General features: G+C 37.3%; 1 protein-coding gene across 1 annotated transcript in view; it reads right to left on the bottom strand.

Annotated features, from left to right (window-relative positions):
- LOC130221747 (alpha-1,6-mannosylglycoprotein 6-beta-N-acetylglucosaminyltransferase B-like) overlaps nucleotides 1-24,641 on the bottom strand; it is a 209,485-nt gene that overhangs the window by 111,427 nt on the left and 73,417 nt on the right. Inside the window, exons 4-5 of the mRNA XM_056454334.1 lie at nucleotides 9,284-9,393; nucleotides 1,607-1,680 (exon numbers count right to left, since the gene is read on the bottom strand). Of these exons, the coding sequence (XP_056310309.1) occupies nucleotides 1,607-1,680; nucleotides 9,284-9,393 (184 nt within the window). The remainder of the gene's footprint in view (nucleotides 1-1,606; nucleotides 1,681-9,283; nucleotides 9,394-24,641) is intronic.

Genomic DNA, 24,641 nt, shown 5'->3' on the forward strand with positions numbered 1-24,641 from the left:
ACTAATCGCTTTAAAAGCAACAGGTTTACTCACTTTTATAAAGTAAAGTCAACTAATCGCTTTAAAAGCAACAGGTTTACTCACTTTTATAAAGTAAAGTCAACTAATCGCTTTAAAAGCAACAGATTTACTCACTTTTATAAAGTAAACTAATCGCTTTAAAAGCAACAGATTTACTCACTTTTATAAAGTAAACTAATCGCTTTAAAAGCAACAAGTTTACTCACTTTTATAAAGTAAAGTCAACTAATCGCTTTAAAAGCAACAGGTTTACTTATTTTCATAAAGTAAAGTCAACTAATCGCTTTAAAAGCAACAGGTTTACTCACTTTTATAAAGTAAAGTCAACTAATCGCTTTAAAAGCAACAGGTTTACTCACTTTTACAAAGTAAAGTCAACTAATCGCTTTAAAAGCAACAGATTTACTCACTTTTATTAAGTAAAGTCAACTAATCGCTTTAAAAGCAACAGGTTTACTTATTTTCATAAAGTAAAGTCAACTAATCACTTTAAAAGCAACAGATTTACTCACTTTTTTAAAGTAAAGTCAACTAATCACTTTAAAAGCAACAGGTTTACTCACTTTTATAAAGTAAAGTCAACTAATCGCTTTAAAAGCAACAGGTTTACTCACCTTTATAAAGTAAAGTCAACTAATCGCTTTAAAAGCAACAGATTTACTCACTTTTATAAAGTAAAGTCAACTAATCGCTTTAAAAGCAACAGATTTACTCACTTTTATAAAGTCAACTAATCGCTTTAAAAGCAACAGATTTACTCACTTTTATAAAGTAAAGTCAACTAATCGCTTTAAAAGCAACAGGTTTACTTATTTTCATAAAGTAAAGTCAACTAATCGCTTTAAAAGCAACAGATTTACTCACTTTTATAAAGTAAAGTCAACTAATCGCTTTAAAAGCAACAGATTTACTCACTTCCATAAAGTAAAGTCAACTAATCACTTTAAAAGCAACAGGTTTGCTCACTTTTATAAAGTAAAGTCAACTAATCACTTTAAAAGCAACAGATTTACTCACTTTTATAAAGTAAAGTCAACTAATCGCTTTAAAAGCAACAGGTTTGCTCACTTTTATAAAGTAAAGTCAACTAATAGCTTTAAAAGCAACAGATTTACTCACTTTTATAAAGTAAAGTCAACTAATAGCTTTAAAAGCAAGGTGTTTACTCTTTTTTTTTTTAAATACAGTACACTAACTGCTTTTAAAACAACATGTTTACTCACTTTTTAAAAACATAAAGTCAGCTAATCGTTTTTTACACTGTGGTGCCTTGTTTTACATCCAATAAGTTTTGGTAAAGCACCCAAGTCTACTACGGTCTGATTTTCTAAAATGAGGACAAACTGTACCAGAGTAAACAACATCAGGGGAAAAGAAGTCATCATCTAAAAAAACAACAACATCATCAATCAGTGAAACAGGTGTGAAAACACTCTGCGAGAAACCAATTTGTTGGATGCCAGAGTGTTTGCCTCCACCAATCCGTTTCATTTATTTATTTATTTTTTTCTTCCAAAGTTCTATAAGGCAACCATGAAAGAAGGCAGACCACAAAAAAGAAACGCGAAACTTTCTGTTGACTCACATCTACTTTACTGGCGCAGTCCGGGTACCCGGGATCCTTCGGGACTTCACACTGGCCCATAACTCCATCTCGGCCTGCGAAAGGAAAAAAGGACAGACCGTCACAGTCTGATAGCTTTCCTCCAAACTACAGCAGCTGGGGAATCTGAACGCTTTAATGAGGCTTCCTGAGACTCTCCATATCCTTGTTCATCTCCTCCACTGTCTCTAAAGTACAAAACTACGCATGTGGTTTTGTTAGCTCACATTGCTAGTTTTGTGGTGAACAGTTCATCTGTGCAATTAAGAAAAAAATAAGTTTGTCCTTATAACGTTTAATTGAAATCTGAAAATACAGTTCCTGTTTGTTTTGAGTTAAATTCTCAAATTAGGTTTGTCTGAGGTAATGGGCGTGGCTAACATATCTAACCACACCCCTCTAACTGTCAGTTTTGACAACAAACAGAAATGATGAGGAGGAGGGCTGTTTCTCAATATGCATTCTTGTCTGGTCTGTCTGTCTGTCTGTCTGTCTGTCTGTCTGTCTGTCTGTCGTTCTATCTATCTATCTATCTATCTATCTATCTATCTATCTATCTATCTATCTATCTATCTATCTATCTATCTATCTATCTATCTATCTATCTGCCTATCTATCTGCCTATCTATGTATCTGTCTATCTATCTATCTGTCTGTCTGTCTGTCTGTCTGTCTGTCTGTCTGTCTGTCTGTCTGTCTGTCTGTCTGTCTGTCTGTCTGTCTATCTATCTATCTATGTATCTGTCTGTCTATCTATGTATCTGTCGTTCTATCTATCTATCTATCTATCTATCTATCTATCTATCTATCTATCTATCTATCTATCTATCTATCTATCTATCTATCTATCTATCTATCTATCTATCTATCTATCTATCTATCTATCTGTCTATCTATCTATCTATCCATCTATCCATCTATCTCTCTGTCTATCCATCCATCCATCCATCCATCCATCCATCCATCCATCCATCCATCCATCTCTGTCGTTCTGTCATTCTATCTATCTATCTATCTATCTATCTATCTATCTATCTATCTATCTATCTATCTATCTATCTATCTATCTATCTATCTATCTATCTATCTATCTATCTATCTATCTATCTATCTGTCTGTCAGTCTGTCTGTCTATCTATCTATCTATCTATCTATCTATCTGCCTATCTATCTATGTATCTGTCTGTCTATCTATGTATCTGTCGTTCTATCTATCTATCTATCTATCTATCTATCTATCTATCTATCTATCTATCTATCTATCTATCTATCTATCTATCTATCTATCTATCTATCTATCTATCTATCTATCTATCTATCTGTCTATCTATCTGTCTATCTATCCATCTATCCATCTATCTCTCTGTCTATCTATCCATCTATCCATCCATCCATCCATCCATCCATCCATCCAATCTATCTATCTATCTATCTATCTATCTATCTATCTATCTGTCTATCTGTCTATCTATCTATCTATCTATCTATCTATCTATCTGTCTGTCTGTCTGTCTGTCTGTCTGTCTGTCTGTCTGTCTGTCTGTCTATCTTTCTATCTAGCCTTTCTGAATGAAATGCCTCATACATCCAATCAGCACAAAGTACAAAAAACAAGCCACGCCCTCATAGTTTCTCATTTAATGTTCCGTTTCTCAATAAAAACAAATAAAAATAGCTCCGGTTCATGTGGAATTTAGGCTCACTGTACTACACATTATGAAAGCACCATCTTGGACCTTGTACTTGTCCAAGCTCTATGTACTTGTAGCTCTATGCTTCTTTTTTTCTATAAGGCAAGAAAAGCAAGAAAAAAGCTGCAGAAAACATACCCCTGATTAATAAACTCCCATCTCTCACTGTAGCCTGCCCCAGTCAGCCTAATTAAGCAAGAAGGAGGTCGTTCTTTGTGCAAAAGGCTACTTCAGATCCATCAAGCGGAGAAAAGAATTACGAGCCATTCTGCTTGATTATGAAAAGACAGCGTGCAGGCAGAAAAACAACCTTAAATCAGAGGACGTCCTGCTTTCTGTACGCGTTCAACAGTCATTTAGGAGATTCACTACTCTAGCCTGCGGATGCCAGACTTTTGCAGCATACAGATATCTAAAATTAAACTCAACGAATTAAAACTTCGTAAAGCAGTTAGTTTACTCATTAACTGAAGTAAAATCAACTAATCGCTTTCAAAGCAACATTCATTCATTTGGCTTTGGCTTACTCCCTTATTTATCAGGGGTTGCCACAGCAGAATGAATCACCAACTATTCCAGCATATGTTTTACGCAGCGGATGCCCTTCCAGCTGGGAAACATTCATACACTCTCACATTCACACACGCACTCATACACTATGGCTAATTTAGTTCATCCAATTCACCTGTAGCTCATGTGTTTTGATTGTGGGGGACATCGGAGCACCCGGAGCAACCCACGCCAACACGGGGAGAACATGTAAACTACACACAACTGGCCCAGCTGGGACTCAAACCAGTGGAAGCAAAAAATAAGTGCACTGCCCTTTTTATGTTGCTAGGCAACCACTAAACCAGCTCTATATTGTGTGCGAGCACTGCTGTTGATATCGTTAGAATTGTAATATTTAATACTATTGTGATATTCACGATTTGTAAAGTCATACAGCTCTGGATAACTCAAAACAGCGACCACTTGCAAAGACTTTAGAAAACGCAACACATGCTACTTGTATAGCTTTGAATGGGGAAAAGTGTAACGGTCACTTTGCGAATGAAGCCCCGCCTTCTACCACAGGAGCCAATCAGCAATCGATATAGACTGAGGATTCTCTGTGGAAGCGGCTCGGACCAAATGTGTTTCTGCAGATTTCATGTCACTCGAACGTTTAGAAGTTAAACTAAAGATACAGTTTTTAATTAATTTAATTGGCGATTCCTTATATGAAATTTAATCTTAAGCTTGGCAAGTAATTTTGGAGAATTTGATGTTTCCCTATTCAAACAGAATGCCCGAGCATACTGCCGGAGAGGCGTTTTTTAATATGGCCGCCGAGTGAAATTACTTGCCTTAAAGGGACTTTGCCACTAATCTCTCCTCTATCATTAAATATCTCCATAGTTGTCTTGGCAACACAAACACTGCTGTCGCCTCACTGCTGAAACCCCGCCTCTGCTTTCTATTGATTGGATGATGAAAATACATGCGACTAATGTAGCAAGATTTTTCTGCTCAGTTGTACTGCAGGCACACAGAGCAAAACTAAAAAACCTGAGGGAGCCATTAGAAAACTATTCAAAAAAGGCACATCTCATCACAAAAAAAAAAAAAAAAAAAAAAAAAAAATAATAATAATAATAATAATAATAATAATAATAATAATATATATATATATATATATATATATATATATGTGTGATCAGCCCTATAGATATCTAGGAAAATGAAAAGCAGGCATGAACATCAGTAGTCTAAATATTTATGTAATTTTTAATAGAACAATTGACATGTAAAATGTGAATCGCGAAGGTTAATATGAGTAGGCTATTGTTATTGTTACTTCTCAAACACATGGTAAAACAATAATAATATTATATGTAACTCCTGAGATAAATAAGTTATATCTCTAAAGTTTAATAACAAACCTATATAAAATGCTGCGCTTCCCACCTCCAGTCACAATGACTTCTGAAACTTCCAGAGCGAGTTCGCTGCTCAAGTCTGCATCCATGCATCGTCGATATCAAGAACACATCCGGGAAGTTTCACCCATCCTCCGTTCTTGCGGTCTTGAGTATTTGAACTGAACTCGAAAGTATAACCTATGAATGCTTAGCTCATCAACTAGTATCATTAAATATGACATTTTTACATAATATCAGTTGTTTTTATACATTTTTAAAGCTAATATACTTGTTCGTTCCATAGTGGGCACTGCTGAACAGGCCAACAAGAGACGATATACTAATATTGTTTCTTTTAATGTCTCATTAATGAAACCCATTTAACGATTAGCCACTAGGGGGTGATCTAAGTGAACCCTCACAATTCATGTGGATTTTATAGTATTATGCAGATCGCCAGATTGAAACAGGTTGAATTTTGGAAAGCTGTTTTTAAGAAGTCAAAAAAGTATGAAGGTTTTAAATTGGGAAAGGTTTTATGTTCAAAGCAGATTCCAAAGATTGCAATCTGAAGACAGTTCAGCTACTTCCTGTAATATAACATATTTTGGCTGATTTGTTTCACACTGAGTAATTTTTTTTACATTCGCTATGAACAGGCACGGAAAGAAAAAAACAGGGACCGTGCTGTAGATCTACTTTCCTGCAGGGTTCAGCTACAATCTAATCAAGTGCACCTGAACAAGCTAATCAAGCATTACTAGAAAGCTGCAGGCTGGTGCTTTTAATCAGGGTTCAACTCTGCAGGACAGTCAACCTGGAGGACCAGAGCCTGGTTACATTAAACACCCTAAGGATAATTTCCCCTTATGTTTTCCTCGAACTTAAAGGTGTTACATAAAATAAATCTTAAATGTTACTTAATGGTTTTCATAAGTAAAACTGGGAATGTTTTCATCCACTCTGGCGTGATTTTGAATCTTAATTTGGTCACAATTTTCTCTGTGTTTTAGCAAATTGAACATTTTTTTGTGACAAATCTTATTTTGACACATATTTTGGAAAAAAAAATGCTTTGAAAATTTAAAAAAATTCAACAATACACTCTGGGAAAATTGATTCCCCTTTTTTATGTCCAGGGCTGTTTTTGCCCCATTGACTTCCATTATAATCAAATTTTTAGATTGCAAAAACATGACAGCATATAATTATGCATTTTTGATTGTTGATCAATTACAGTGCAAAAAAAAAAAAAAGAGAAAACTCAACCCTTAAGAGTTTTCATGAACACAATTAATGATGAAAACAGTTTCTAGAATAAGGATTTGACCGTCTTTGGAAACTACAAGACCGTTATAACTAATAATATAACTGGAAAGTAACCTCGGCCATCACACAGTGCATAATTTACAGTTAATGTATTGCTAAAGTTTCAGCTCAAAATACCAGACAAATAATGTTTTATAACTCTCTGAAACTGACTCTTTTAGACTTTGATCCTGATTGTGCCATTTTGGTGACTGTCGCTTTAAAAATGCAAATGAGATTGTGCTCTTTTTCAAAAGAAGGCGGAGCTACAAACGCCTATGTGTCAGTATAGTGGCAGATTTAAAAACAGGACTAACTTCCTATGCTGATGAGGGAGAGATGGTCACTAGTGGGCGGGGCTTTCCCCCTCTGATGACACGTACAAAGGGAGAATGTCAATCAAAGTGTTTCTGCAGACTGTTTTTATCGAGTCTGATAATATAAAATTTAACTAACATAATTTTTATTATTTGAAGCTGATTATATTCATGGACTGCTGCCACACAATTGTGTTTAAACAGCTTATAAAAGTTATTTTTGCATAATAGGTCCCCTTTAAAAGCACAGATGCTACTTTTCAACATAAAAGTTCTCAATTTGAGTCTGTACATTGTGAGGAGAAGTAAAAAAATAGTGTTTGTCTTACATTAATAGCATAAATAAACCTCCCACACAAACTCACACATATGCTTGCTAAAAAGCGTCTGGATTTCCACCAAACTCTGTTGGCAAACTTTCCGAGATATGGAAGCCCACTGAGGGGCTCGCTGTACAAACAGCGTCGGATGACTGGCATAACTGTGATGAACTCCAATCAGGAGGCATTAAATAATAAAGAGCCAATGTGTTGTCCTGAACAATGGCACAGGGCCCGAAGCCCTTCAAGTCTAATTTTAAACAGCGCATTTTAATATGATTTTTGGCTCGCCGAGGCTAAGATTCTGTGAGGTAATCAATCTTTTCTGCTGTAATCAGGGAAAAAAAAAAGCTGAGGACTTAATGAATTATAGATTATTATGTCTTCGAAGAGTCATCAGTTATAAAGAGTATGACCTAATGGGCTTAATAATATACTTAATTTCACTATAGATGTAATGAGGCAGTTGTTTACATATGGTCAATGATAAAGGATGGACTTATAAAATACATGTGGCTAGATTATTTGATCATCTTGAGATTTAAACATCCCCAGAAGGTGAATGGTGGAAGCATGGTGGAATCCAACCATGCATCCATCCATCCATCCATCCATTAATCAATCTAATGTATCCATCCATCCATCCACTGTATCCATCCATCCATCCATCCCTCCATCAATCTACTGTATCCATCCATCCATCCATCTACTGTATCCATCCATCCATCCATCCATCTACTGTATTTATCCATCCATCCATCCATCCATCCATCCATCCATTAATCAATCTACTGTATCCATCCATCCATCCATCCATCCACTGTATCCATCCATCCATCCATCCCTCCATCAATCTACTGTATCCATCCATCCATCCATCCATCTACTGTATCCATCCATCCATCCATCTACTGTATTTATCCATCCATCCAGCCATCCATACATCCATCCATCCATTAATCATTCTACTGTATCCATCCATCCATCCATCCATCCATCCCTCCATCCATTAATCAATCTACTGTATCCATCCATCTATCCATCCATCCATCCATGCATCCATCCATCTTCTGAATCAATCCATCCATCCGTCTATCCATTCATGAATCGTTCTACTGTTTCTATCCATCTATCCATCTATTGTATCTATCCATCCATAGATCTACTTTATGCATCCATCCATCCATCCATCCATCCACTGTATCAATCTATCCATTAATCATTCAACTGTATCCATCCATCAATCTTCTGTATCCATCCATCCATCTATCTATTGTATCTATCCATACATACATCTACTATATCTATCCATCCATCCATTTATCCATCCATTTATCCATCCATCCATCCATCCATCCATTCATCCATCCATTGTATCTATCCATACATACATCTACTGTATGCATCCAACCATCCATCCATGAATCATTCTACTGCATCCATCCATCCATCTACTGTATCCACCCATCCATACATCCATTAATCATTTAACTGTATCCATTCATCCGTCCATCCATCAATCTTGTGTATCCATCCATCATCTATCCATCCATCCATCTGCTATATCCATCCATCCATCCATCCATCTATTGTATCTATTCATCAATACATATACTGTATGCATCCATCCATCCATCTATTAATAATTCTACTACATCCATCCATGAATCATTCTAATGTTTCCATACATCTACTATGTCTATCCATCCATCCATTTATCCATACATCCATCTATTGTATCTATCCATCCATACATCTACTGTATGCATCCATCCATCCATTAATCATTGACCATATCATAATCATATACATCCATCCATCTATCTATCCATGAATCATTTTACTGTTTCTATCCATCCATCCATCCATCCATCCATCCATCCATCCATCTATTGTATCTACCCATCCATCCATCTACTGTATGCATCCCTCCATCCATCCATCCATCCATCATTTTACCCTACTCATCTGATTTCTTTTTATCATTCTTTCATTGGGAGTCCTCTTGTGTGCTTCTCTAAAACCAAATGATGATTGATGATTGAGCTGTATTATTTTAATGGATCAACCAAATCCCTTGGTTTAGGTTTTTCTGTTCAGATATAAGTGAGAGATTCACCTCTGACTGGGATGTTGGTCTTCTTCAGAATCTGCTCCATCCGCACAGCCATATCGGACACGTTCTGGGCGATGGCCTGAATTCGCTCCACCAAACCCACCGGCTGGAATCTGAAAGAGTTAAGGGAAATAAGGAGGTTAAGCTCTACAGATCGGATAGCTTGTCCAGAAAAACATGTCATGTCAAGGGTGTCTTTAGAATTGTAAAGGTCTATGGTGGTCCAAGAACCCAATATATTGGACCATTTGAAACCTTAGAATCTTTGCATAAATTAATTATTAATTATTATCATTTTAATTTATTTACATCTATACAATAGTTCTGTCTGGTTCATGAATCTGATTGGCTGATAGCCGTGCGATATTCTGCTATATCAGAACTCATACAGCCTCTTCACTCCACTCGTACAGCCTGTATTACTCCACCCACATAGAGTAACAGCAGAACTGTAACTACATTTTGACAAATTTTGGACAACATATTGTACTTTTGAGGCTTTTTTAGTCACGAATGTAGTTGTTTAGATTGTAACTATTCAGTTTATTTATAAGGATAGTGCCTTTTTAAAAATATTTATCATTTCTGAGATACAGCGCGTCGGCATCCATCAGCCTGTCATTGAGCAGAGCAATGACGGTTGATGTTGTCCATCCACAACATGGCGACAGAGACCGCATAATGAGCCCTTTGAGGAGAAAAGATCAGCGTATTTTCAAACTACAGCTGATCAAAACATTATAAAACCGGTATGTTACATTCTAAGTCGATCTCTCTCTTTTATGTTGTAGTGCTGTATCTATACCATAGTAATTGTAGTGTATTAAGTGTGAGATCAGACTCACATACAGGAATGTGTGTATTTTGTGTTGGCCACTCTTTGTATAACCTTGAGTTATTTTTTGGTTGGCCATCTGCTTGTTTCTAATGAGTCTCCTGTTTTCGTTACTGTAGACTAGTTCAGTAAAAAAGAAAGAAAGAAGAAATGCCCGCATGTGTGCACAACATTAATCTGGTAGTGATTGCGCTGCTTTGGCTGCCTTTCAAAGTTAATTATGGTGATATCCTGATTGCAACAGAGTAATATTGGGGGATACCTCTGTAGACTGAAGGCATTTCATGTTTAGCTGTTTAGCTAACGTTAATCATATTCCCTCTAGTGAACGCATACAAATTGCCATCATAATTTACGCAGTTTGAAGACCCCTGCTCTAGGCTAGTGTTTAACAGCAGACGAAACTCTAGGCTAGTTTTTAAAAGCATACTGTGCTCTAGGCTAGTGTTTAACAACATATGGCTCTCTAGGCTAGTGTTTAACAGCACAGGACGCTCAAGGTTAGTTTTTAACCATAAACTTAAGTGCTTAAACTTAATTCGTTTGAATCTTTTCGAAATTTATTAATGGCTATTGTAGGTTCAAGTGGTATTTGCAAGGAATTAGATCTAAACTCAAAATGGCTGTTTGTAAAGAATACACCTCCATCTGTTGTTAAAAACGAAGCTCAAATTCAAGAATAGCAATACATGTAAATTAGAATAGATGCAGAATTGATTTCTTAAACAATTTGTTGTCACAGCTCTTGTATTTTGTAATTTCAAAAGGTGTTCTGTCAAATTAAATCAAAATATTGCATGTGGATATGACGATTTTCAATTTAGGTAACCAAATCTACACCGAAACACCATAAACAGCTGCTAAATAAATAATTCAGACAAAAATTGATGCTAAACTCTATCACAATCCACTTTGCTGTATGAAAAGCACAAGCTTAGATAGATCCACTGAAGAAATATGTGTTGCGTGGTGGAGAATCGCAAAACACAAAAATCAATAGTGATGTGACGTTGTGCGCCGAGGCTTCGAAGCATGTATCAAAAAAATGATACATCTCACAGTGAAGCAGTGTACCGGAGCTTGATTCGTTTTACCATCATCACGTGATCAGTGACGTCCGAAGCTTCATTTTCGCCTATACCCACGTGACTGCTTCGAATTTTAATTCAAAGGTTTAAACATCCCCATGGATTAGTAAAGTGTATAGAGAGAGATTAGGCGTCGATTACATACATTTCTAATGTTTCAAAGCACGGCACCGGTCCCAAACACCAGTAATTAAACTAAAATACAATAGTAATTTATAGCAAAAAGGTTTTGAAGCATACTAAAGAGTATTAGCGTATTTTTTTACAACTATCTTTAAAGAAAACCACAGCATATCGTAGTATAGTGTTTAACAGAGACCAGCTGGCAAGCACAACCCGAAAGCTTCACTCGCATAGCCTCCTCCTTAGAGCATTCGCCTCCCATGCAGGAATCGCTGGTTCGATCCCCGCTTGGAACAGGACTATTTGTAATATGATAAATGTAAACACTTTTGAATTTAACTTGGATTTAACTACAGTCATCGGTCGTGTAATGTAACAAACCCAACACAATCTCACGGCAATTCGTAACTTTTTGATTTAGTGGCTAATTCGTACGAATTCATACGATCTAATTCGTACAATTTGCTCATCCGCCAATGACGGTTGGGTTTAGGGGTGGGGTTAGGTGCCACGCCTCCTTTTTAAAATCGTACACTTTCATACGACTGAACTCGTACGAATTAGCCACTAAACTGTCAAAACGTAAAATACTTACGTTTTCTCGTGAGATCAGGCTGAACAAACCTTATGTGTAAAAACTCCAGTAATTTGTTTATATTACTGTTGTTGTACTATATGAAGGAGTTGGTCAGTTGTGAACATTTGACATTATTGCAACACAGTGCTTTCCCACACTCTAACCAGAAGAGGTCCTCATCGAGCAGTGATTTAGAAAGCTTCGAGTAACGAATCTTTTTCCGATACAATTGAGTCAAGCGCTTCACTGGTTCAGAAAGCTTCATTTCACCATCACTAAAAATCAATGTGCAGCAATTTATTTAAAAAACAAAACAAAAGGATTCCTAATCTTGCACAGGAACTTCAAGCAAGATACAAAAATCTAGAAATGATTCCAGACAAAAGAACTGACAAAAACTCCAAAAATAAGCAAAGACAAAAACAGGATAGGAATGTTAACAAAAACAATTAAGAATCCAAAAATTATGGATGGCTGACCTGAAACTGACGTTTCGACACACTGTCGAGATCCCGAAGCGCAAGTGTTTCGAAACACTGTACCGAAGCATGATCCGAAACACCCAGGTCACGTGACTAAAGTGTTTCGAAACACCTGGTCACGTGACTAAAGCGATTCAAAGCATCGATCAGTTCAGAAGCGTTTCGAGACCTGGAGAATCTGCATTTGACTGATAGGGTCAAACTCAAGCTTTTGTCACATATGGCCAAGTGGACTGTGCGTGTGCATGTTGTTACAGACTTCATTTGACTTTTGGGTTCGAATCCCAACTTGTACAAATACTCCAAAATCGTGATTTTATGTATTTTAATCATGTTACTGTTTATGGTGTTGTCTAGATATGATACAGCTGCTGATACGCCATCAATGTAGCATCATTTTTGTAAATGTAAAACAATAATTAATATTTTACAGTACTGTGATGATTGGGTTTAGAGTTGTGGTAGATGTTAATAAAATACAATAAATGGGAAATTTTATAAATAATATAAATAATTCTTGTTAACTTCTGTCCACAACTGTATCTGATCTAGTAACAACCCTGTTTTATGACTGAAACAAGCTATATTTATTCACAAAGTGTTTATTCGGATGTCAGACCAATGTTGAAACAAAACGATACACAAACAAAGCATCTCAAACTGATTTTAAAGCATTTCAAAATAACTGTATCCGCCTGGATTCAAACCAACAATCCCCACATGGAAGTCAGGAACCCTAACCACTCCACTATATCACTTGCGGATTCGAGCATACAAAGTGGGGTTTAATACCTCAATCTACTCAACTGTTCTTTGCTGAAACTGTTCCAGTGCAATACATAAAAATGACCACTAGGCGTCACTGTAGAGTGGGGTTTCGAAACGTTTCGAAGCTTCGACACATTTGATTCAACTGTTTCAGTGTTTCACGAAGCCTCGCTTTGCCCACCACTACCAAAAATCTGCAAATCCAAAACTAGATAACCAAACAAACATACATACCAGACATGAGGGGCTAACAAAATCCTAAGGCAACTAAAACGCAAGACAAAAGGGTTTATAAAGACAGGGCTAAATTAACAAACAAGAAACAGCTGTAACAGAAAAATCAGAAGTGCAAAGGATTATAGGAAATGAAGTTAAACTACAAAACAAGTTAGTGCCCTCAAGTGTCCGAAAGAAGGAACTGCAACATGTGACAATGAGTTTAGAGTGAAAAAAACATGACTTGCAATATTCATCCTCCAAAACCTGACCACAAGTATGAGCAATAATTTATTATGTGTTTCGAAACTGAATTGAAAATGCTGCAACCTTGAGAAGAGACAAAAGTCTAAAGCCGTATCCTGGAGTCTTCACCGAAGCAGACATTTATTGTGCGACATCCTTGAATGCTTAATTACACATTGGAGATGCTAATTGTTTGAAATAAGCTCGGAGCAGGAAATAGCAGACGCTTCTGCACTGAGACCATATACACATAGATAATCAAAATGACACGCGGCATGTTTAGGTCTGGCCCTCGGAGAAAAAACACGTTACAGCAATTAAGCCAGTAGCAACTTAATTCCCTTGTGGGTAAAAGCGTAGAAATGATCGGAGAGATTGAAAATAAAACGTGGGTTAAGCTGAAAGGAAAAAGTTACACATTTTAATTTTCAAAGCAGGGGTTGAGTTTACAGAGCTCATTTCAGCTTTTACTATTCTGCTGCTCAGTAATGCTTCAAAATAAGGCTGAACGGAGGCAAGTACCAATAGCAAACAATAAAAATGTCCTGACTATCTACTCGTCCTTGGGATTTTTTAAACCATTTCCTTTTTCTGCTGAACACAAAATAAGATGTTTTGTTTAAAGGAATCTTTGAATGTAGCAATGATATCCATAGTAATGCGTTCACACCAGACGCGGATGAAGCATCAAGTGCGAGTGATTTACATGTTAAGTAAAGAGTTGAGTGTTTTCTGCGTTTGACATGCGAATCAATCGGATTGATCGAGTTGGAAAGTCTTCATGGGACATTTGCGCCTAGTTAACCAATCAGGAGCTTGCTGTTGTAGGAGCGTAATGACGTTATGACTTAGCGCCTGTTGTTGGTGTCCCGAGGGGAAATCCTCTTGAGAACAGCTCATCAAACTGGGCTCGGCTCAGTCTGATGCACCGCTGAAAGCCTCCATCATCCAGGTATAGTTTCTGGAGGAGTTGATGAACTCACAGAGCTGGGTGCACCTCTTAATGGATCTAGTGTACTTAGACATGGCGTCAAACAAATATACACTGTTTTTCAGAATTCCTAAAGCACATAAAGCACAGCTACTCTCTCATTAAAATCCATGTTAGCCATTTAGCAATAAAGCTAGAGTCACCGGGCAGACAGAAGTCTCGCCCATGACGTGAACCCACGTCTATTGCGAAGTGAATTTGACACACGAATGAAGCGAATAAACTCAAAATAGTCACGTGTCTATTTATGAGCGAATATCACGATTTATTCATGCATACCACTTCTAGTGTGAACATAGTATAATGTATGTTATGGTGTCTGGTTTTGTATTGTGTATTTGGTTTTGTCTTTCTGTTTTCCTGCCCCTTGCCATGTGCTCCCTAGTGTGTGTATGTGTCATGTTCTCTTTAGTTGGTTCTGTCTCCTGTGTTTCATTGGTTTACTTTGTCATGTGATGCTTATGTTTCATATACATATATATATATATATATATATATATATATATATATATATATATATATATATATATATATATATATATATATATATATATATATACAGTTGAAGTCAGAATTATTAGCCCCCCTGAATTATTAGCCCCCCTGTTTATTTTTTTCCCTAATTTCTGTTTAACGGAGAGAAGTTTTCTTCAGCACATTTCTAAACATAACAGTTTTAATAACTCATCTCTAATAACTGATTTATTTTATCTTTGTCATGATGACAGTAAATAATATTTGACTAGATATTCTTCAAGACACTTTTATGCAGCTTAAAGTGACATTTAAAGGCTTAACTAGGTTAATTAGGTTAACTAGGCAGGTTAGGGTAATTAGGCAAGTTATTGTATAATGATAATCGGAAAAAATAGCTTAAAGGGGCTAATAATTTTGACCTTAAAATGGTGTTTAAAAAAATTTAAACTGCTTTTATTCTAGCTAAAATAAAACAAATAAGACTTTCTCCAGAAAACTGGAGACTGTTAAACATAATTTGGGAAATATAAAAAATAAATAAATAAATAAATCACAAGACGGCTTATAATGTTGACTTCCAATGTAAACTCTCTGCTTAAGTTTATATATATATATATATATATATATATATATATATATATATATATATATATATATATATATATATATATGTATGTATGTATGTTTTTTTTTTTTTTTTTTTTTTTACTTGTGCTTAAGATGTGTTCAAATCCCTCCTCACACTGTGAAATTTCAGAAATGATTTCAGTAATCCTAGGCTAGAGTCTGGTCTCTGATTATTGATTTGACATATTACACGACAGCCACTTTATTTCTGTTTCTGTCTTAATTTTAGTTCTGACAGATTCAGAAGATTTCTAAGCTAAGCTCATCAATATTCAATGACCATTCCAAATATGGTCAAAACGAACCTTCTGTTTGTAGGGATATTTTATGGGAAATTAATAAGCACATTAAACATTTCTGGATATTTTTATTTACATACTGTACACTAACTGACAAAAGTCTTGTCATGGATCCCAGTTGTAAGAGCGACAAATAATAACTTGACTTCTAGTTGATCATTTGGAAAAGTGACAGAAGATAGCTTTTACTGATGAATCATCTGTTGAGCTGCATCCTAAACATCAGAAATACTGTAGAAGACCTGCTGGAACCCGCATGGACCCAATATTCTCACATAAATCAGTCAAGTTCGGTGAAGGAAAAATCATGGTTTGGGGTTACATTCAGTAAGTGGGCGTGCGAGAGATCTGCAGAGTGGATGATCAACATCAACAGCCTGAGGTATCAAGACATTTGTGCTGCCCATTACATTACAAACCACAGGAGAGGGCAAATTCTTCAGCAGGATAGCGCTCCTTCTCATACTTCAGCCTCCACATCAAAGTTCCTGAAAGCAAAGGTGAAGGTGCTCAAGGATTGGCCAGCCCCGTCACCAGATATGAACATTATTGAGCATGTCTAAGGTAAGATGGAGGAGGCACTAAAGAGACACTGGAGGACACTTTCTTTGCCATTGCAGATGACTTAATTAATAAGTGAGTTGAGTCATTGCAGAGATGTCTGGATGCAGTCCTCCAAGCTCATCACTTGTAAATATTTGACAAATATCCACTGTATGTATTACGAACTCTCAATTTCCAATGTTCAAAACACAAAAACTTTTGTTTTGTTCGTCTGTCAGCGCACGGTCTCAGTTCGCACTGTACATCTCAAGCTTTCTGACATACCAGTTATTTTTGTCTACATGTTTCTCCCGCCATCTGAAAGCATTTCAATAGAACCTCAGTAGGCTTTATTTCAGGTATCCCAAGAGACTTGAATAAGAAACTCTTTCAGCGAGACAGGAAAATGTCTCTCAGCAAGCTCGGGGAATGCATTGTCATCTTTGTTTCACACCAACAGTTTGATTTCTTCATAATACAGCCGCCTGCAACCCCGTGCCCTGCAGCAACATCAGCAGCAGCACGCCGAAAAAAAATCTCCTCCGTCGTTCCCAATGACTGTCAGAAGTGAATGCTTGGAAGAACACGCCGGCTGAACCCTGACCTTTCTGACTTCACACCCCAGACAATAAAGCGTTTAGGCGGCGCTGTCACATGAGTGTTTGACTTCTGCCACCGCTGCACTTCTGCATTGGCTTTTTTTAGATACTGTCAGAGCGCTTTACCTCCTCTAGTCTTTCATCCACACTGAAATCGTTTCTATAAAGGACATCAGAGGGGATTTTTCAGTCCAACGAGACACGTTTTAGGCAAGTACAAGGTCCAAAAGGCTGCTTTCATAATGTGTAATAAAGAGAGCTTAATGTCCAGATGAACCTGAATCTGCGACTGTTTTTTGAGTATTGTGACACAGTTCCTAGAGAAACTGAATAATAAATTAGTACACAGTAGGCGTGGCTTATTTTATTTTTCAGCTACGAGCTGATTGGATGTAGTGAAGTAAGTATTTCATTGAGAAAGATCTAGAAAAGGGTTTGGCGAGAGTTACAACCTAACAGACTCCTCCTCCTCACCATTTCTGTCTGTTGTCAATACTGACAGTTGGAAGGGCGTGGTTAAGTAGGTTAGCCACACCCAATACCTCAGACAGACGCAATCTGGGGTGCGTTTCCCAAACAATGACGTAACTCGTGGCTGAACTATCATAGTACGATGCATCAATTGGGAAAATAATGATGTAGATGCACTTGTTTTCAACTGAAATATATGCATGTGGCACATGTAGGACCTACAGTTGAAGTCAGAATTATAAGCCCCCTGTTTATTTTTTTCTCCAATTTCAGTTTAACGGAGAGAAGATTTAGTTTTCAACACATTTCTAAACATAATAGATTTAATAACTCATTTCTAATAACTGATTTATTTTATCTTTGCCATGATGATAGTAAATAATATTTAACATATTTCAAGACACTTTTATACAGCTTAAAGTGATATTTAAAGGCTTAACTAGGTTAATTAGGTTAACTAGGCAGGTTAGGGTAATTAGGCAAGTTATTGTATAACGATGGTTTGTTCTGTAGACAGTCAAAAAAAAAATAGCTTAAAGGTCAAAATAATTTGACCTTAAAATGGTTCATAAAAACTTAAAAACTGCTTTTATTCTAGCTGAAATAAAACAAATAAGACTTTCTCCAGAAGAAAAAATATTATCAGACAAACTGTGAAAATTCCCTTGCTCTGTTAAACATAATTTGGGAAAAATTTAAAAAAAGGAAGAAAAAAATTGGGGGCTAATTATTCTGACTTAAACTGAAAATGTTTCCTTTACAAATATAATTGAAAACATCCCTTATTCTATTCTAAAACCTAAAATCACTTAGAAAAGCTAACATGTATTCGAATACCATATATACATCATATAAATACATAAATAATAAGGTTATTTATTAAGATTATTAATTTTATATTTATTATTTATTTAGGAAATAAAAAAAATCTACTTTAATAATAATAATAATGATGATGATGCTGAAGATGATTATGATGATGAGGAGGAGGATGATAATTCTCTCATTTACACACATGGACAATTTAGCTCACCCAGTTCAACTATACCACATGTCTTTGAACTTGTGGGGGGAACCAGAGCACCCAGAGGAAACCCACATGAGCACAGAGAGAATATGCAAACTCCACACAGAAACGCCAACTGACCCAGCCGAGGCTCAAACCAGCGACCGATAAAATATTGCTTAAGAGGGTTAATAATATTCACCTTAAAATGCTTAATTTGGATAAAAACTGCTTTTACTCTGGTCAAAATCCTTTGCTCTGATTTCAACTGTATGTTATTAAAATTAAATAAAAGTAATTAAATCTATATAAATACAAATTTTTATCAAAATTACTTTCAGTTTAAAAGCTGTAATTTGGAGCAAAAAGACGACTGGGACTGGGAATGGCTTTATTGAATCAGTATATATATATATATATATATATATATATATATATATATATATATATATATATATATATATATATATACATATACATACGCACACACACACACACGCACACACACACATATACACATATACACACATATACACATATACACACATATATATATATATATATATATATATATATATATATATATATATATATATATATATATATATATATATATGCATACTTTATTCATAGTTTATTGTTCCAGTTTGGGTCTGCAATCTCTAATCCAGAATAAAACCATATAAATATTAAAGAGCAAAACCAGGTTGGCCGTGTGTGATGTAAGTTACCATGGCAGTAAAACCCAATCAAAACCAATCCACCCTCTTGAGCCCCAAAACTCAGAGTTTCTCAAACTTTGTGCAACATGTTAAAAAGAAAATATGTTCAGACTCTCCCTCTCACATTCAAACCAGCCTCTCTCTGTTCTCATAGCCCTTAAAATTGATTTAGTTGTCAGCAGAAGCCAGAAATGGATAAAGGCACAGTAGGTCTTTGTTGTTGTCCAGATTGGCAGCAACAAACTCTTCTTCTCTCTTCTTTTTTTTTGTGACCAGAGAGTCTTTGTAATTCAAAACGTGCTTGATGTAATATAAAACGTGCATTAGAAAGTCTTTGGAAGAGTTGGGAAATATGTAATGTGGGCTATTCTTCAGTGGATGATTGCCTATAAAGTGAAAAAAAAGTAACCCAAAATGAGTTCTGATATGACTGGAGACTGAGCATTACGAATGACTGTGTATAATACTATTTCCACAGCATATTTATAACAAATATACTCTAAACATGCTGGCATTTTGGAAATAGCCCAGCATTTGTGCGTGTACCATTCAGACTGGAAGAGATTCTGAATAAACCCTTCTAAATGGGTTCTGAGAACGTAGTCCCGGGGACGTTTCTGGAGACCGCGAAATACGTAGCCGGGGGTACGTACGGCTGCATTTCATTTTTTTAAGCGAACGCTGTGGGGCGGTGTGACGCCGTTCCTTTCGGCGCTTGCCTCCGTGTGGAGGGCTTTCCCGCTGCAGCCAGTTTGTCTGGTTAGCTCTTCGTGTACTCTGGCGGACTCGCGGCGCAGAGAGGGGCTGACCACGACGACGACCGGGTTTGAGTCCGGGGAAGAGCGGTTCCAGAAATCAGGTAAGAAAACAAAAACAAAATCCAAAAAATGAAGAGAACAAGTTCGTCACAGGGTGAGAATGTGGTCAAAATCCGAAAATGTGGTAAAAATCGGACGAGGGCTTTTCTTTTTCTGGACGGCTTTTGTGAATCGTCGTTGGTTGGGTTTAGGGACGGAGGAGGGTGGGTCAGCCGATTGGCCGGTCGCACGGTCAATCATTCCGTCATGAAGAAAGGCAGACAGGCGGAAGGTCGTTCGACAGCGGCCTCTAGCGGGTTTATGCGAGAACGGCGCGGGAAAAAGCGCGCACAGCAGCCTCTCGCGGACTCGCGAAAACAAAAACTGCACTAATACGTACCTCCCGGGACGTATTTCGCGGTCTCCAGAAACGTCCCCGGGACTACGTTCTCAGAATGAGCCTGGGTTGAATCATTTCGTTGTTTTGTTAACTACATTTTATGTAATTTAAAGGGATAGTCCTTTTTAAAAATTTAAATTGGCTCGCTATTAACTCAAGTGGCAACAAGACTTTATGAGTTTCTTTCTTCTGTTGAACACAAAATAGGATGGAAATAAACTGAAATCTGTATTCATTTACTTCTATAGCAGGAAAAACAAACACTATGGAATGGTTACAGGTTTCCAGCTTTCTTTATTATATCTTATTTTGCGTTCAACCGACAAGTGAAAAGTCAAACTGGTTTGGAACAAGTCAATGGTGAGTAAATCATGACGACATGATTTATGATGACAGAATTGTCCTTTTTTGGGTGAACTATCCAGTTTAAGGCTGTTTACAGAACACATTTGCGTCTTTACATTAAGTTAAACGTGACTACAGACATTCAGGTTTTTGACAAAAAACTTGTTACTAATTAAGTATTGAACAAGTATTGAACACTTAATTCAGTTGCCATTTTCATCAGATGTTGGTAACAACCAATGAAATCCATATATGTAAAGAAAATAAATCTAATTAGTTTACAAATGAAGTTATGTGTAATAAAATTAAATGACACAAGGAAAAAGTACTGAACACATAAAGAGAGGTGTAGAAAGGCAGTGAGAGCCCAGACAGCAGCTGAAATCTCTCAGTAGTTCTTCAGCAACCCTCAGCCCTTCCTCAGTGTAAATGAATATCAGCTGCTTCAGTTTAACATCTACATTAGCAGGAGGATGAAGATGAAACCAGGGTGGACACTTCAGCAAGACAATGATCCAAAACACAGCCGAGGAAACTCGAGAATGCTTTCAGAGAAGGAAAATCAAGCTTGGAATGGCCCAACCAATCACCTGACTTTAATCCAGTAGAAAAAACTAATTAAAGATCAGGCTTCATAGACGAGACCCACAGAAACATCAAGACTTTTACACTCTGTTGAAGTCTGTGCAAAAACACACACCTGAGCAATGCACGTGACTTCATTCTCCATATGAGAGGTGTCTTCAAGCTGCCAGCACCACTAAAGTATTTAAATATGTTTCAGTAGTTCAGTACTTTCGCTTTGTTAATTCCTTTGTTATTACACATAAATCATTTTCAGATTTTTTTATTTTTTATTTTTTGTTTGTATTGTTTGGGTTTTTACTAAAATCTGGTTCAATTCCATGTCAACTTTGGAAATAGTATTCCCAGGAAAAAACAAAAAAAACATGACATGTTCAATACTTATTTTCCCCACTATTTCAGATGTCAAATCCACTAGAGGGCGCTGTCTTCATTTGTGCAAAATATGTTTCTTAAGGTGCGTTTTGTTGTATGTTTCAGATACAAGTCTTTCTTGTACACACCCAAGAGAAGGCGGAGCTTGTTATACAGGTCACCAGCAAACCAACGACCTAAACCTTTCCCTAAACCCAACCAATAGTGTTTTCAAAAGTAGACGTAAGAGAAAATTGCATTCCAACCAATTAGTTTTACCTTGATTTTACATTACTTTCCTCTCTTTTGTGGAAGCGCACTTCCAACGAACTCGAACTTGAGCACTCTGCATCACAAGCACAACACTGTACAAGGTGTGTCACGTCTGCTGTAGTGCCATCTTGTGGTCTTCTAGACACTAGTTGTGTTTTGGTTTTTGTTCCTGTTTTGTGGTTCGCGTGATCACTAATTGTTTCCAGCTGTCTGTCATTGTCTAATTAGTGTTGTCTTTTATAAGTTTTGTTATGCTGTGCTTAGTTTGCCTTTGGATTTTTGCTGTTTGCTTGTGCACTCTGTTCACATGATTCTGTTTTGTCTGGCTCTTATATGGTCCTAGTCTGCTCACTGACTCATCGTTTTGGTTTGTTTGTTTGTTCACTTTGTTTATTGTTTTGTACTTTTGGTCTTTGTTGGATTTTTGTACCTGGCCTGTCCACTTATTTCTTATTAAAACTTCAATTGCTGCACTTGGATATATCTTGTATTTTTGTAAGCCCACCGTGACAAGGTGAGCCTCCAAGCAAACTGACCATGCCAGAAAAGTTGTCCATATGGAGATACCATAACAAATTCATCAATAACATGTCATGTAAATATCATTAGTCATTCATTCATTCATTTTCTTGCCAGCTTAGTCCCTTTATTAATCTGGGAAACATCCACACACACTCAATCACACTCATACACTACGGACAATTTAGCTTACCCAATTCACCTATACCACATGTCTTTGGACTGTGGGGGAAACCGGAACACCCTGAGGAAACCCACGCGAACGCAGAGAGAGCATGCAAACTACACACAGAAACGCCAACTGACCCAGCTGAGGATTGAACCGGCCACCTTCCTGCTGTGAGGCGACAGCACTACCTACTGCGCCACTGTGTCACCAATATCATTAGTGTTAAAAGGAACAAATGTTGTTGTTGTCATACTAAGTTACAAAAGTTGTGTAACTTCACATCAACGGTAACTCTAACGTTTCAACCAGTCTTGAACTCTGAATGACATTAAGGCTACATGTTTATGATTACCTGACCAACCCCAAAGAGTTCGAAAACATTTACCATTTCCATTGGTGACACTAGTGATGCAGAAAAGAAACACTTGAGCTTAAAACTACCACTTCATTGATTATTTTCAGGGAAACGAAACAGAAAGCTGACATCCTACTTTGATGAGCATCAAAGATCGCATAGCTGGGATATGTGGGTGTTTTTATCCTCCGAGATTAGCTGATATCTCCAGACATCCCAAAGTAAAGCCGAGGCACCAGTAGTGTTTGAACCTGTGATGTGACAGACATCTGTTTCCATGGAGACAGGCGGAAAACTCTGGGAAGTGTCTTAACTAACTCATCAGAAAGCTGTTGACACTGTCTGAAACAACCAGACTGCTGCTGCCTTCAACACCCATTGGGAACTTCCTCCTTCAAACTCTGAACCTGTCACCGTGGTGCGCTCGGGTGATTGTGGATGGATGTGTTGATCTCCATTTCTCAGGTAGCATTTCTTTCGAGGATACACAAGTGTGATAGCTGTATTTTCTCAGATTATGGTTATTTCTCTGCTATGTTTTATTGTTACAAAGTCAAAGAAAGCGATGGAGTTTTGACAAAACTCATTTACCTGGACTGGACAACTTTGTCCTACATAGTTTAGTTCCAACCCTGGTCAAACTTACCTACCTGAAGTTTCGACGATCGTCAAGTCTCGTCAATGAAAGAATCATTGTATGAAGTCAACAATTTTCATGTTTTGTTTGTGAAATATCTGATCATCTTCCATATCGCTGTTTACATTACACTAGTGTTACCAAGGTGAAGACTAGCGCATTTGTATTGCATTCCAAAGAGCTCCTTTAACAAGACATATCCTTGGTGAATAGATTATATCAGCACAGACCAAAACAGTTATGCAAACAGAACCATCCAGTAGTGGAAAAGGAGCTAACATGCCATAGAGGATATCCAAAAGAAACACTGTCTGCGCCGAGCACGCAGTATTCTTAAGGACTCCTCTCACCCTGCTCACAGACTGTTTTCTCTCCTGCCTTCCGGCAGGCGCTTCAGGCTCCCCCGGACAAAAACCAGCAGACTGAGGAACAGCTTTTTCCCCAGAGCTGTCTTCCTTTTGAACTCTGCCCCTCACTAGCCGCGTTTCCACTATCGCGCCTAAAGCGAGCGAGCCAGGGCGAGCCAAGGCCAGTCGCGTTTCCACTATCACTTCCGGGGCGTAATCGGGCCAAAGCGGGGCTTCCTTGGGGCCAGCGTCCGGCCTTTTTCGGCCCGCCGAATACCTTGGGCCAAGGAGGGCCAACTGGGGCTTCGGGGCAGGGTTACGTACAAAGGCGGAGTTTTCCTGTCAGGTAAAGAGGAGACAAGATGCTTTCTTCCCTTACATTTGTTTTGCTATCGTCGTTCTCGTCGCTCGGCTGCTCTTTTGCGCCTTGCAGCCAAAATCTGTGTTCGAAGTAAATGCCGCCGAACTCGAATGTCCTTATCCAGGGATCGCTGTCTGGCCTTACACCAA

The sequence above is a fragment of the Danio aesculapii genome, chromosome 3, assembly GCF_903798145.1.
Source record: "Danio aesculapii chromosome 3, fDanAes4.1, whole genome shotgun sequence".
NCBI classification, from domain to species: domain Eukaryota; kingdom Metazoa; phylum Chordata; class Actinopteri; order Cypriniformes; family Danionidae; genus Danio; species Danio aesculapii.